The sequence below is a fragment of the Mus musculus genome, chromosome 11 (genome assembly GCF_000001635.26).
Source record: "Mus musculus strain C57BL/6J chromosome 11, GRCm38.p6 C57BL/6J".
Lineage (NCBI taxonomy): Eukaryota > Metazoa > Chordata > Mammalia > Rodentia > Muridae > Mus > Mus musculus.
Window position 1 is genome coordinate 80229121 of NC_000077.6, and position 15873 is coordinate 80244993.

The window sequence follows — 15873 nt, forward strand, 5'->3', positions numbered from 1 at the left end:
GCTGGGAACCAAAGGCAGCTCCTCTGGGAGAGCAGCAGGTACTCTTAACCACTGAGCCATCTGTCCAGCCCCCATTTAGATCTTTTTAAATATTAGGAAAATCATGTTTGTTTGATTTTTAAGATTTATTTATTATATGTAAGTACACTGTAGCTGTCTTTAGACACACCAGAAGAGGGCATCAGATCTCATTACTGATGGTTGTGAGCCACCATGTGGTTGCTATCTTTATTCTTTGGATATCTGATGCCCCTGTCTGACTTCTTTGTGGAAGGGAAACTAACATGGCCTCAAAGCTCTGTGATGACTCTTCATTGTTTCTTAAACTTTGTGGCGATAAAGTGAAAAGAAGAGAATGACTCAGCTCTTCAGTACTATAGCCTCTTGTCATTTGTGGTGATTTAAATTAATTAAAAATTAAATAACAAAAGTCTATGTTCCTCTGATCTACTTACCCACATTCAGGAGCTCAGTAGCTGCCTGTGGCAGGCGGTTATGGCAATAGCACTAAAGCTCATTTGAGGGCATATTGGCAATGCCCCGAGTCTCAGCAGCCAGCCTGGTGGAGAGTTCAGGATAACTAGAATGAGTTAGAAAGACCTGTCTCAGAAAACAAACAAGGCCATCATCACTGTCTTGGACAGTGGAGCCTTACAGTGGAGCCGCTGTGTCCACATGCTCTTGGTGCTTCCCCCAGGGGCTGTTTGTAGAGGGCCGCTCTGGGGAAGACTGCATATGTTGGCCAGTATCTATGAAGAACCCGTTTATGCCACTGGCTTTAGAACTTTGGCTTTGCTGTCCCTAAACTACTATGGCTACTTTGTGGACCTTGTTTATATTTTATTTATTTAATTTAATTTAATTTAATTTAATTTTAGAGACACACAATCTCATTATATTTCCCAGGCTGTTCTCAGACTTGTGATCTTCCTGCTCCTACCTCCTCCTCCTGCCTCAGCCTCCATTGCTGCATTATATGTGTGCACTGCCAAGCCAGGGCAGACCTTATATTTTCCAGTAACTTCTTTCCCGAGCCTCATCTGTAGATTATTTTTGGTACATACCTATTGTTCCTTAGGACTCTTTTATATCATTATATCAGTGTCACATAGCCAGAGAGTTTCAGAAACAATAGATGCTTCCATTTTAGCCTGGGACTTTAGAATTGATAAATTTAGACTTTTTTTTTTTTTTTTTTTTTTTTTTTTTTTTTTTTTTTTTTGGTTTTTCGAGACAGGGTTTCTCTGTATAGCGCTGGCTGTCCTGGAAATCACTTTGTAGACCAGGCTGGCCTCGAACTCAGAGATCCACCTGCCTCTGCCTCCCGAGTGCTGGGATTAAAGGCGTGCGCCACCACGCCCGGCTGACTTTTTTTTTTTTTTTTAATAAACTACGGGGTTTACTAATTCTTCCTAATCTTGTTAGGAGTCCGGTCTTGGACAATATGAGCATTAAAAAAATCACACTGAGGATAAGGGTGCTAAAGTAAGTGCTTCAGGAGTTTGTTTTGGGAGTTTGGAGCCTAGTAAAATGATTTGTTTTGTTCCAAGCTGTCCTTTAGGACTCACATGTAACAGTCTCCGCTACTCTGATGTCTTTGATAACCCATTTAGAGTTCCCATAGGCCTCTCAGATTTCACTTACTTAAAACAAGATCTTTAAGTGTTCTGTCTGCTCTCTGTCAGAGAATGTGTTCTGCTCACTGTCTGTCTACTCCGCGTGTGCATGTGCAGAGCCCACACAGGTCAGAAGAGACTGTCAGATCCCCTAGAACTGGAGGCAGAGACAGTTGTGAGCCACCAAGTAGATGCTAGGAAGTAAACCAGAGCCTCTGCAAGAACAAGTGCTTTTAACCATTGAGCCATTGCTGGAGCCCCCCAAGCCCCCAGCCACCATATTTTTAAAAAGCTTTCTAGGTCAATGAGATGGTCCTATGGCTAAAGGCATTTGCCAGTAATTCTGATGGCATACTGATCCCTAGAATCCACATGGTAGAAAGAACTGACTCTTAACTGTTGTCCTCTGAACACACACACACACACACACACCCTAAAACTATCTTAGAACTGGATCTTTTCGCTCTTTCTCTTCTTATTGCCTCCCACATCCTCTTAAATCTGCAGTCAGGCTCAAGCCTGACTTTGTAACAGTACCCTTTTTGTGTCTGTGTAGAAAATAAGCTTAGTCTGCCCACTATAGCCAGTCCACTTCCTGTTATAATGTCCCTTTCCCTGGGCATGCAAAGATTCTTTGACCTTCTTGTAGTGTGTCATTTTGTGAGTCTGGTAGTCTTGGGAACATTCACCATATTTGTGAGAGTTATTGGCCAAGGCTTTTTCTGTTTTTTTTTTTTTTTTTCTTTGTTTTGTTTTGTTTTTGACGGGGTTTCTCTGTGTAGTCTTGGCTGTCCGTCGACTTTTTCTGTAGACCAGGTAGGCCTTGAACTCACAGAGATCCACCTACCTCTACTTCCCGAGTATGCTCTGAGGCTTTTTTTTTTTTTTTTAATGACAAAATTCACACATAAAACAAATAGAAAATAGTGTAATGAATCTGTCACCCAGTTTCAACAGTTAACTCAGGACCAATCTTGTTCATTTATCCCATCGGGACTATTTTAAAGGAAATAGACATCACACCAAATTGTAAATACTTCACTATATATCTCTGAAATATAGCAGATCACATTTATATGTATTAATTAGTGCTAGGATGATAGCTAAGCAGTAAGAGTAACGGCTGTTCTCCCAGAAGATCCAGGCTTGATTTTGAGCACCCACATGATGGCTAACAGCTCTCTGTAATTCTAGTTCTTGGGATCCAGTACCTCCTGATGTCTGTGAGTGCCAGGTGTGCACATGGTGCGCATACATGTGTGCAGGCACAGAAAGCACTCATACATGTAAGAAACTAAAACAAAACACTTCAATATTGAGTTCAGTCATATCAGATGCATTAAAAATAGTAATAATAAAAAATAAAAGCTCCAGGCAGTGGTGGCACACGCCTTTAATCCCAGCACTCGGGAGGCAGAGGCAGGTGGATTTCTGAGTTCGAGGCCAGCCTGGTCTACAGAGTGAGTTCCAGGACAGCCAGCACCACACAGAGAAACCCTGTCTCAAAAAAGCCAAAAAAAAAAAAGCATTCACTAGATCAGATCCTGCCCCTACTTATAACCTCTTCATTAGCTTCTATTTATACTAATGATAAAACCTACATTCCTTACCACAGCTTAGAAGTCCTGGTGTGTCTGGCCTTGCATCCTCAATCTAGCTCCTCCCTGCCTCCTCCGTGTCCATCCATCTGGCAGACCTTTCCTGATCTCTGAGCCCACCAGGATGGTAACGCTCCCTCTTCCCAGCTAGTTGTCTGCTTTCCATATGGCAGGCTCCATGTCGTCCCTCAATGCTCAGCTCAGATGCCACCCACTGAAGAGAAGTCTTATGATCATCTCCCTCCCGTTCATTCTGTTGGTACCTCCCTGCTCAGTTCAGTTTTCATTCTTAGAATGAGAGAGGTGTTTTTTGTTTATTTAGTTGGTTTTTTGAGACAAGGCTTCTCTGTGTAGCTCTGGCTGTCCTGTAACTTGCTCTGTAGACCAGAGAAATTTAGAGATCCACCTCCCTCTGCCTTCCAAGTGCTGGGATTAAAGGTGTGTGCCACCACCACCTGGCTTTAAATTTTTTTAATGACTTATTTATTCATAAGTGTCCATTGGTATTTTGTCTGCATGTATGTCTATGTGAGAGTCAGATTCCCCTAGAACTGGAGTTACAGTCAGTTTGAACTACCATGTGGGTGTTGGGAATTGAACCCGGGTCCTCTGGAAGTGTAGCTAGTGTTCTTACCCATCTCTTCCCCCTCCCCGCACCCTTCTTAAAATTTATATACATTGGTGTTTGTCTGTGGGAGGGTGTTGGATGCTCTAGAACTAGAGTTACAGACAGTTTGAGCTGCTATGTGGGCTCTGGGAGTTGAGCTCAGATACTCTGGAAGAGTGGCTAGTGCTCCTAACCACTGAGCCACCTCTCCAACCCTTGAGGAACCTTTTTCTTAAGGTCTTTAGTACTTAGAAGAGTGTGTGGCGTGAAACAGATTCTCTATAAATCTAAGATGACTGACTGACTGAACCTACTATCTGGGGACCTTGGCTTGACCAAGTTACGATGGGAATTTAACTAGAACGGATAATGACCTAAGTTAAAATACAAATACAACATCTTCTGTTTTCTTTATTGCATTGATGTCCTATTTGTTTCAGGCTGCCTTTGATATTGGTTGGGAACAAATCTGATCTGGTGGAATATAGTAGTATGGAGACCATCCTTCCAATTATGAACCAGTATACAGAGATAGAGACCTGTGTGGAGGTATGTCTCATGCTTTAGCTTGGAAATGTGTTGGTGAATGCTCTGTCATTGGAGACTTGGAACGGGTGGGAGATTATGGGGGATGGAATAAAACAGAGAACTTGACAGTTTTCCTCTTAAGCTCTATGGAGATCTTGGTACTGTCCACAAAGGAAAATGTGTTTTTCAGTTTCTTCAAGGAATCTTGCTCTTATCTTATATTGGTTTTCTTCCTCCCTACCCCCACCCCACTAAAGCCGAGAGTAGCCAAAAAACAAACAAAAAAAAAGAAACAAAAAACCAAATTAACAAACCAAACAAAACCAAGGAAAACTCCTGAGAGTGGAAAAGGTTCCAAAAGAGGAATATCATATGCTAACATTTTTAAAATTGTTTTTGGCTATCATAATTGATTTCAGAATATAAAACTAATTAATTTTATTTATTTGTTTTTTTTAGTGTTCAGCAAAAAACCTAAAGAATATCTCAGAGCTGTTTTATTATGCACAGAAAGCTGTTCTTCATCCTACAGGGCCTCTATACTGCCCAGAGGAGAAAGAGGTAACCCCAGGCTGTGTTCTGTGGGCCTGAATTATACAGGAATTCCAGTATGGTAGTTGGTTTTAGTAATGCTTATTTTAGCATTTTATTAAGATGAATTTATTGAAGTTTGGTTGTGTCACTTATTAAGTTGCTAAATTGTTTGTTCCAGCTCAGTGTGACACTGACATTGTGTCTTCATAAAGCTTCCTGTGTATGTGTTGGTTCTGGTGGCACCTCTGGTACACAGACCCTGCAGCCCTGAGAGCACAGTGCAGACTTGTTATAGTTTATTTGCTTTCTTAGTCAGGGCTTACTGCTGTGAGCAGACACCATGACCAAGGTGACTCTTAGAAAGGACGACATTTCATTGGGGCTGGCTTACAGGGTCAGAGAGGTTCAGTCCAGTACCATCAAGGCAAAAGCATGGCAGTGTCTAGGCAGGCATGGTGCAGGAGGAGCTAAGAGTTTTACATCTTCATCTGAAGGCTGCTAGTATGAAGCTGACTTCCAGGCAGCTAGGATGAAGGTTTTAAAACCCTAGCCCACAGTGACACACCTACCCCAACTAGGCCACACCTCCTAATAGCGCCACTCCCTGGGCCAAGCATATTTAAACCATGACACTTACTTTACTTCTATAAAACCTATGAACTTTTTTGATTGTCCATTTATTCATCTTGTGAGGTGGGTGTGTGCCATGCCTTGCCTGTCAGGGGTGGGGGTGGGGGGTGGGAGGGGCGGTGGTCAGAGGACAGCTTGTGAGAGCCAGTTCTCTCTTTCCAATGTTTAGGTCCCACCCTCGTTGGCAGGCTTGATATCAAGTTTCTTTACTCAAGAATCCATCTTACCAGCCTGAAAATCTATGAATCTAAACAAAAGCTTGGGTAGCAGATTTGTTTTGTATTCTGTCAGTAATTGATCTCAGGGCCTTGTGCATAGTAACCAGTGTGGTACATTCTCGGACCTCTTGTAGTTTTCTGTTGTGGATACATGTGATGCAAGTTGAATATATTCTTTCATAGCTAAGGAGTTTAATTCTATTGAGAAATACACAGAATTTAATAAAATGTTGCTATAAACTTAAAACTGACTTTTTAAAGATATATAGCACAAAGTTTACCTCTTTCAGACATACAATTAAGTGAATATGTGTGTGTGTGTATAAACTTACATATATATATTATACACACACACACACACACACACACACACACACACACACACACATATATATGTATGTATATATAATCTATGGAGATCTTGTCTCCATAGATATGTACTGTCTACAAAGGAAAATGTGTTTTTTAGTTTCTTCAAGGAATTTTACTCTTACCTCATATTGGCTTCCTTTCTCCCTACCCATATATATGTGTGTGTGTGTGTATGTATGTATGTATGTGTGTGTATGTATATATTCAGAAGATTATGCAACTCTTAACTTCAGTGCCGTTCATCCCCCAAGAAACCCTGTAGCCACTAGCAAACCCCACCCCCACCTCCTTGCTCCTGGTAGCTGCTGGTATATTTTGTCCTTGACATTTCCTGTCAGTGGAATCATCAATGTTAGCTTTTATTTTTTTCTTTCACCAGCTCTATGTGTTCAAAGTTCACCCATGCTGTAGTGTATATTGGTATTTAATTTCTTCTAGTTAAATAAAATTTCATCATATGAAAGTAACCACTCATTTTTTTTATCTTTTGATGTCTGCTGAGGTCGGTTATTCCCTTTGACTATTATGGATGGGCTGCTGGCTGTAATGATAGATTGGTCACATGCAAGTGTGTTTCTTTTTGGTTCATTTGAGACAGAGTTTCTGTCTCTAGACATCCCTGGCTGTCCTAGAACTCTCTTAGTAGAAACAGGCTGGCCTCAAATTTACAGTTCACTTGCCTTTGTCTCCGGAGTGCTGGGATTAAAGGCTTATGCCACCACCACCTAGGCTGAGCCTGAGTCTTTTGCTTTGTTTGGTTTGTTTTTTAATTTTTAGATTTACTTTGGGTTTCTGTTACGGTAACAAAACACCATAACAGAAAAGCAAGTTGGGGAGGAAAAGGTTTATTCAGCTTACACACCCACATTGCTGTTCATCACCAAAGGAAGTCAGGATTGGAACTTACACAGGCCAGGAACCTGGAGGCAGGAGCTGATGCAGAGGCCATGGAGGGGTGCTACTTACTGGCTTGCTTTACATGGCTAGTTCAGCCTGCTTTCTTACAGAACCTAGATCCCCAGCCAGGGGATGGTAGTACCCACAGTGGGCTGGGCCTTTCCTCACTGATCAGTAATTAAAATTCCTTGTACCTGGATCTTAAGGAGACCTCAGTTGAGGCTCCTTCCTTTCTTATTACTCTGGCGTGTGACAGATAATTGTGAGCCACCATGTGGGTGCTAGGAATTAAACCTGGGTCCTCTGCAAAACAACACATGCTCTTAACTGCTTAGCTAACTCTCCAACCCTCAGGGGTTTGCTTCTTTGTTTTTTGAGACATGTAGCTCTGGCTGTCCTAGAACACCAATGTGTAGTCCAGACTGGCCTCAAGTCACAAGTGCTGGTATTAAAGATGTGCACCAAATACCCAGCCTGAGGTGTTGTTTTTTATTATTTTTTTTAATTTAATTTTATTTGTAATTCACTTTTTACACTCTAGATTTCATTCCCCTCCCCTCCCCTCCCAGCCTCCACTGAAGTGTTATTTGTAAGAAATACAATTTTGGGGCTGGTGAGATAGCTCAGCAGGTAAGAGCACTGACTGCTCTTCCAAAGGTCCTGAGTTCAAATCCCAGCAACCACATGGTAGCTCACAACCATCTGTAATGAGATCTGATGACATCTTCTGATGCATCTAAAGACAGCTACAGTGTACTTATTTATAATAAATAAATCTTTGGGCCTGAGCAAATGGGGCTGACCGGAGGGAGTAGGAGTCCTAAATTCAATTCCCAACAACCAGATGAAGGCTCACAACTATTTGTTCAGCTATAGTGTGTACTCATATACATAAAATAAATGAATAAATCTTTTAAAAATAAATAAAAAGAAATAAAATTTTGGAGAGTACTTCCCTGCCTTCCAGAAGCCCTGAGTTTGGGACCTAGTTCCCACATCGTTTGGCCTTTTCATGCACCCACACATACGTGGCCTGTAGACAGACAGACACATCTACACACAAATAAATTAATAAAAACTTCAGTTTAAAATGTTATTGAGTAGTTAGCAAATTGAGACCCATTAGCCAAACTTGGCCTATTCTTAATTTTGTACAACCTTTGAACTATAAATATATTTTTTATGTTTTTAATTTTTGAAAAAAATCAAAGCAATTGTATTTTGTGATATATAAAAACAATATTATGTTCAGATTGCGTATCAGCCATCCTTGTTTGTTTATGTCTGTGTCTGCCGTGGGCAGTTTGAGCAGTGCTGTTTAGTGCTGTCCAGCCCAGCTGCTGCCTAGTGCACCACTTACTGCACAGACAGGTGCTGTGACAGTTCCCAAATGCTACACCCCATTCCAGCACTAGATAAGCAGCAGGGAGGTTTCAGTAGCAAAGCTGTAGTTGCAACATCGTTTTTCAAGCTTTGATGCAATTCCAAGGAAATTTCCAAGTTTTACAGTCTTATCTGCCACTGTAGTTTATTTCCTCCTAGACCTCTAAGTAGAACTGATGAATCTACAGTGTAGTCACATCCTAACAGGGCAGATGCCAAGGCTGGAGTCGAATACATCTCTAGAGATGCCTTCCAAGGGTTTGGATTTTAGTTAAAATCATGGTTGTGTGGCTGGAGAGATGTCTCATTGTGTAAGGACCTTTGCCACTAAGCCTCCTAGGCTGAGTTCAATCGCTGGGACCTGCATGCTGGAAGGAGAGAAGCAACTTTTAAGGCTTGTCCTCTGACCTCCATGCATGTGGACAGTCATGCCCCCCTCCATCAATAAGGAAATAAAGATAATAATAATAATAATAATAAACCACAACATACTGCACAGCCAGCCAGGTATGGAGGCACATATTTTAAATCCCAGGACTAAAGAGGCAGAGACAGAAGGATCTAACTTTGAGGCCAGCCTGGTCTACAGAGCGAGTTCTAGGATAGACAAGACTACATAGACAGGCCCCATCTCAAAAAAAAAAAAAAAAAACCCGAAGCAAACCAAAAACATACATCTTGTAGATATGTATCAGTATTTGGCAGTATAGATAGGTAAAAAAAAAACCAAAAAGCAAAAATTAAAAAAAAACTTTTTAAGAGGGAACATTATTCCTGGTTTATAATTCCTTTAGTTTTTCAAACCTGTCTCACCAAGGTTAGCTGGTTAGAAATGCATTTTTGTTCTGCCAAGCTAGGTGCTATACTTTATAGTCAAGGAAGTCAGTTCTGGGAACTTGCCTCTGCGGTCTTTACCCCAGTGATACATTGTGTCCCCTCTTAGCATCTTCTGAGCTCTTTCACTGCTGCTCTGCTCCCAGGCCTATTAATAGTTCTGCTAATCTGCTGATCCCCGCCTGTCCCCAGGACACCATCTGCTACTCGGTTCTCAGGTGTATCTAATAGTTAATAAGATAACTTACAAAAACTTCCACTTTTAGACTATATATTGTTTATATATGTACAAGCTTTAAGTCTAAGCTTACGTTAGAGTTTTTAAATAAGATATAGGAAGGATGTTATGACCTTGAGTTTTGAGACCTAGCCTTAAAAAATGTAATAATAGTGCCATGCTCATGACTTTAATCCCAGTACTCTGGAGCCAGAGGCAGGTAGATCTCTGTGCGGTGGTCTACAGAGGAAGTCCTAGGTCAGCCAGGGAAATGCAGAGAAACCCTGTCTTGAAAAACAAACAACAAAAACCAAACAAATAAAACAAAAACAGTAATAGTAATCTGATAAAATATAAGCAATGATGTCTTTTTCTATCAAAGTCTAAAATGGTTCAGGAACTAAAGTGCTCTAAAGGTGTTGTCTTAATAGGGTTTTTTTTCCTTGAGGGTGGGGCAAAGTCTTAGTAGCCATGGCTGGAAACTCTGTTTTGTATATCATTCTAGCTGCTGCTAGTTTAGGAAATATTTAGATTATTAAATGACTCTGCGTGTGTGTGTGTGTGTGTGTCTGTCTGTCTGTCTGTCTTTCTTAGTGTAAGTGTGTGTATATATGTATGCACATATGTATCTGGAGGCGGGAGTGGACACTGGGTGTTTTCTCAATTGTGTTCTACCTTAGTTTTTGAAACAGAGTCTCACTAAACCTGAAGTTTGCCAATTGTCTGCACTGGCTAGCCAAGGATCTCCTGTCTCTGTCTTCCCAGCACTGGAATTACAGGCTCCGGTTCCAGTGGCCAGCTTTTACATGGGTGCTGGGGATTGAACTCAGGACCTCATGCTTTCCCAACAGGACAGCAGAATATAACAATGTAATCTTTATAGTCCACTTGATAGCCTCACAAAAGAAGCTTTAGCCAGTACTCTCTAGTTGACTTATTTTTCTCATTTTTTTCTAATCTTGTTAAAACTATCTGAATGTATCAAGTAGCTCTCCCAGAGAGATCATTTAAAACTAAACAAAGCAAAAGTTAAGAAAGGTATTTCCTTTTAAAGACATTTTTAATCTATTTTTTTCTTAAGAATTTTTCTTTTGGGGGCTGGAGAGGTAGCTGAGAGGTTAAGAGCACGTATTACTCCTGTATAGGACCAGAGCTCAGTTCCCAGGTCCCTCTGTAGTGTCTCACAGCTGCCTGTAACTCTGCGCCAGGGGATCCAGCACCCACACTCACATGCATATGCCTGCACACAGACAAATATACAAGTAAAAACAATAAAAAAAAAACCCATTATTTTAAAAATAATCCCCCCCATTTATTTGTTTGTATGCACACAAGTGTGTGTGTGTCTCGTCTGTATGTGGGTGAGTGTGGAAGTTAGAGGATAACTTTTGGGAGTTGGTTCTCTTTTACCTTGTCAGTCCTAATGGTCTAACTCCATTCATTAGGCTTATGGGCAGCACCCTACTGCTGAGATATTTTGCAAGCCCAAAACTCTGCCATTTAGTTTGGTATTATGTTCACAACTGTAGTTACCATTTTGTTCTGGGTGGTCATAGGAATGACATTATAAATTAATGAATATGTTTTTCACCATGTCATCTGATTTTCTCTGATTCAACCTCCAGAAACCAAAGGTAAAACACAATTAGCAGTCTTTATGACAGTACTATACAGAAAATGACCTTAAAGAGATTATTGCAGTTTGCATTGAATATGATACACACTTACTGAGCGAGGGGTGGGGAATGATATGAATGAGTTTACCTTCAAGATTAAATAAACCTCAAAAATCTTTCTGCCATGTGTGATGGTACACTCCTTTAATCCCAGCTCTTGGAAGGCAGAAGCAGTTGGATCTCCATGAGTTCAAAGCCAGCCTGGTCTACATAGCAGATTCTAGGACAGCCAGGGAGACATAGAAGAATCCTGTCTCTAAATAAATGAATAAATAAATATCTTTGTGTTATTTTTTCCCCTGTACAGTGTTGGTGATTGAACCCATAGCTTCAGGCATGCTACCAGAAGTCTTGTCTGTCTTCCTTCCTCCCTCCCTCCCTCCCTCCCTCCCTCCCTCCCTCCCTCCCTCCCTCCCTCCCCTCTCTTTCTTCTTTCTTTCTTTCTTTCTTTCTTTCTTTCTTTCTTTCTTTCTTTCTTTCTTTCTTTCTTTCTTTCTTTCTTTCTTTCTTTCAAGTATTATTGGCAATGATACCTAGTAGAAGCCTGTGGATCTTTGTGGGGGGTGTGTGTGTTTGTGTGACCAGAGATTAACGTCAGCATGTCTTTCCTCAATTGCTTTTCCATCATACTTATTGAGACAGGCTCTCTCAGTAAACAGTTTGCTGTTTCATCTAGACTGGTTGGCCAGCATGCCTAGGGATCTGCTTGTCTCTAGCACTATGTCCTCATGCATGAGTCATTGTGCAAGGCTTTTATGTGACTTCTGTGGATTTGAACCCAGGTCCTCATGCTTCTGCTGAAAGTACTGACTGAGCTGTCTCACGAGCCCCGGGAACCTTATTCCTAGGTAGCCAGATAGTCAGTCCTTTATATAGCCTACCATAATTAAGAAGGTTGCCAAAATAAAATTCTGTCACTATTACTTATATGTTTTGCAAACCTCAAAAGACAAGATTCACTTTCAAAATGTAAATAATCTTATAGTAGCAAGTTAGTAAAAGTCATATACTTACTAACCAGTGATTTTTTTGTAACTTATGTGTGAATAATTTCATTTATACTGCTCTTTAACATATGCATAGAATAAATAAAGTATTGAGTTCCTTGAGCTGAGATTATGACTCAGTGCTTACTTAGAAGGAAGCCCTGGGTTTGATGTCCAGCACATATGAGAGAGAGAGAGAGAGAGAGAGAGAGAGAGAGAGAGAGAGAGAGAGAGAGAAAGAGGGGGGTTACAATAAAAGTCATGGGCCTTGCTGGCCCTGCTGGGGCAGGTGTGCAATCCCATTTACTTGGGAGGCAAAGCTTGGGCAAATAAGCAAGACCCTGGCTCAATATAAAGTCAGGCAAGGCTGCTGGGGTAAAGTGAGGGTCTGAGTTCATAGCCTCAGGACTCACATGAAGCCTGCCTCTAATCCTCCTGCTCCTCTGTCAGGATGGAAAAGGCAGGAGAATCCCCGTAAGCAGGCTCCTACCTGTCTTAAAGAAGGTAAAGAGTGAGGCCTGACAAGCAGAGTTGTCCTGACTTCCACGCAAGCACCATGGCTCGCACACAAGATGAGAGCAGAAGTTGAAAGGGATTGAGAAGCTGGCATAGTCATAGAATGCTTCCAGTAGCCACCTCCATGTTCAGACTCCGTACTAAACAAAATGTACATGGCTTTGCTTTAGTTCATTTTTTCTTGTTACCAGTTTTTGGTGTAAGGTAAAAACTATCAGAAGTTTTCTTAGTGTTGTTTGTAAAAATTGTATTTTAAAAACTTCTTTTGTTTCATTTCTCCTTGTATAGATGAAACCGGCTTGTATAAAGGCCCTCACTCGTATATTTAAAATATCTGATCAGGATAACGACGGCACTCTGAATGATGCTGAGCTCAACTTCTTCCAGGTAGCTGCGTCGGCTTCAGACTAAGAATTCTCAGTTTCATCACCAACAGCTGCTGAGCAGCCTGTTCTCCTATCTGTAAAACTATCACTTCCAACTAGTAAATCCCAGGATATAAAAAGCCTCTTAGTCCTAGGAATGGAGGCTTTGATAATTTTGATGTCATGGTACTCAGTGGGTGTATGAAGAATGGTGAACTCTAAATCTCTTTGCTTTCTGGGGTTTGTATTATGTGGCCACACAAAGATCTCTGTGTTTCTGGAACAGAACTCGGAGTGCTGCCGGTTTCTTTCTTGAGTATAACACACTTCACTTAAATAATAGGAAATGGAGGCGGCACTACCTTGTTTCTTTGGTCGTTGGTCTTTGATTTTGTAGATTATCAGTGTTTTATATTCTTTGTGGATTTACATTCTGGTTTGTTTTTACATGCATTTTATTTTATGTTTTTGCTAGAGAATTTGTTTCAACACTCCTTTAGCTCCGCAAGCGCTGGAAGATGTCAAGAATGTGGTTAGAAAGCACTTAAGTGACGGTGTGGCTGACAGTGGGCTGACGCTCAGAGGTAGGGCTGGTGTTTTTCATCCCTTCCTCCCCTGGGAGCCCAGGCCCTTCCTCAGGCAGAGCAAGCATTCTGCCACTCAGGGGTATTTCTAGCCCACTCCCCACCCCTCAGCCTTAATATTATCAAATAGCATTACTTACACATTCAGGAAATGTTAATGTTGGTGAGAGCATATTACCTTACTATCATTGTAAAGTACAGGAGGGAAACTGGCTAGATCAGCACTACAGAGATCTATATGAGGGAAGAGAGACCTGGAACAAACATCTAGTACTCTAAGCAATCTTTTGACAAACTTACTCTGAGAGACGTAAATATGAGTCAGATTTACCAATTTTAGTGTTCCTTGTTGAGTATGTTACTGAACCATGGTGTAATAAAACCATGAACTGAGAACCTAGAATTTTTCATTATAGAAGTAAGCCAGGAGACTTGTCCACTATCCTCATTTTCAGCCTGTTCCTTGGGGTATAACTCTGTCCCTTTGTCTGTCGCCTGCTCTTGCTGAGCTGGGTGTTTATGGAAAGTGAGTCTGGAATGAGTTCTCTTTAGACCCCAGGGACTTTTGCTGTCTGTGAATCCAGTGTACCAGTTCTCCCAGGCCTAGCTCCCGACGTTTGCTTTTCTCCCTGGCAGGCACAGCTGCAGTGTTCGCATCAACTGTATTTACTGATTTACTTTATTTCAGGTTTTCTCTTTTTACATACACTTTTTATCCAGAGGGGGAGGCATGAGACTACTTGGACTGTGCTTCGACGATTTGGTTATGACGATGACCTGGACCTGACGCCTGAGTATTTATTCCCCCTGTATGTACCTCAGCGCTCTCATTTCGTTTACTTTCTAAGTTATTTCACTTTATAGTGTTTTATTTAATAGATGCATATTTTTAAGTGTCTCATGACTAATTTAAAATTATAGGTAGTTTCTCAACTTTGGCACTCTGAACTTTTGAGTCTGTCTATTGTGTAGCTCTGGCTGACTTAGAACTCACTCTGTAGACCAGGCTGGCCTGGAACTCATAGAGATCCGCCTGCCTCTGCCTAACTGAGTGCTGGGATTAATGGTGTGTGCCAACACTGCCAGGCCTGAAAATTCTTTATTGTGGATATTGTCTGTCCTCCCCACTACAGGATGGTGAGCTGATCCTTCAGTGACAGCAGTCCTCTTCTTTTATTTGTGATGAGTAAAAATGTCCTCTCATGAGAAAAATCACTCACAGTTGAAAGCCAGTACTTACTATAGCAGAAACACTATTTATTTACTTAGTTGAATTTTTTTGTTGTTTTAAGGCAGGTTTCTTACTGTACGGAGCAGGTCAGCCTTGAACTCACAGAGATCTGTCTGCCTCTGTTTTCCAAGTGTTGAGATTACAGATTTGTGCCACTATACCCAATTTTACTAACCCTGATTTTAAAAACTTTGATTGGGGGTAGAGCTAAAGAAGATTCCAGGCAATCAGTTTGAGAGTCACGAGATGAGGAGATGTTGCTTACACTTTCCGCCTTTATGATTGCTTCCTCTCACGCCATGGCTTGTTTTCAGTTTGCATCAAGTTTTGGTTTTGTTTTTTTCCTAAAGAACTGAGATATGCGTAGTTATTTTCCTTTGGTAATGCTGTTTGAGTCTTATGTGTTTAAATGTGAGCTCAGCGATGCTCTCCCAGGAGAGACTGCTCCTGGGTGCCTCTCAGCACATGGGAGGCTGAGACAGGATTCAGAATCCAGGATCAATTTGGTTTGTATAGCTCCAGGCCAGCCTTGTCTTAATAACATCCTTTTGTAAAAACAAATGAACAAGCAAATAAAAGTTCTAAAGCAGTTCATAAATAGAAATAATCTTAAAACTTCTAAGGTAGGAAGCATAAAAGTTTTGGTTTTGTCTGTAGATAATCTTAAAACTTCTAAGGTAGGAAGCATAAAAGTTTTGGTTTTGTCTGTAGCGCTAGAGACCCACATTTGACATTTGTTAAAGAATATCTCAGTTTTTCAACTCATAATGCTGCCACTGATATTAAGCCCATAGCTGTGACTTACACCATTGAATATTTATACACTTATCTGCCACCAGAAAATGAAAAATCTGTGACAGAGGTAAAACCTGGAAACCAGTTAGCTTTCTGTCCAGCCCTGTACTCAGGCCTTCCTCATCCCCTAGTTCTGACCGGTGGTGGTGGTGGTGGTGGTGGTGGTGGTGGTGGTGGTGGTGGTGGTGGTGGTGGTGGTAGTGGTGGTGGTGGTGGTGATGGTGCTGCTACTACTACTGCTGCTGCTGCTGCTGCTGGTGGTGCTCCTCCTCCTCTTTCTCCTCTT

General features: G+C 41.3%; 1 protein-coding gene across 10 annotated transcripts in view; it reads left to right on the top strand.

Annotated features, from left to right (window-relative positions):
* Rhot1 (ras homolog family member T1) overlaps nt 1–15873 on the top strand; it is a 59298-nt gene that overhangs the window by 20511 nt on the left and 22914 nt on the right. For all 10 annotated transcript variants that reach the window (XR_003949484.1, XR_879726.3, XM_006533886.4 and 7 more), the window contains 5 exons: nt 4262–4370; nt 4809–4910; nt 12901–12999; nt 13453–13561; nt 14250–14370. Coding sequence is in view for 8 of the 10 variants with exons in the window: in XM_006533886.4 (XP_006533949.1) it covers nt 4262–4370; nt 4809–4910; nt 12901–12999; nt 13453–13561; nt 14250–14370 (540 nt within the window). In the remaining 2 variants the exon portion in view is untranslated. The remainder of the gene's footprint in view (nt 1–4261; nt 4371–4808; nt 4911–12900; nt 13000–13452; nt 13562–14249; nt 14371–15873) is intronic.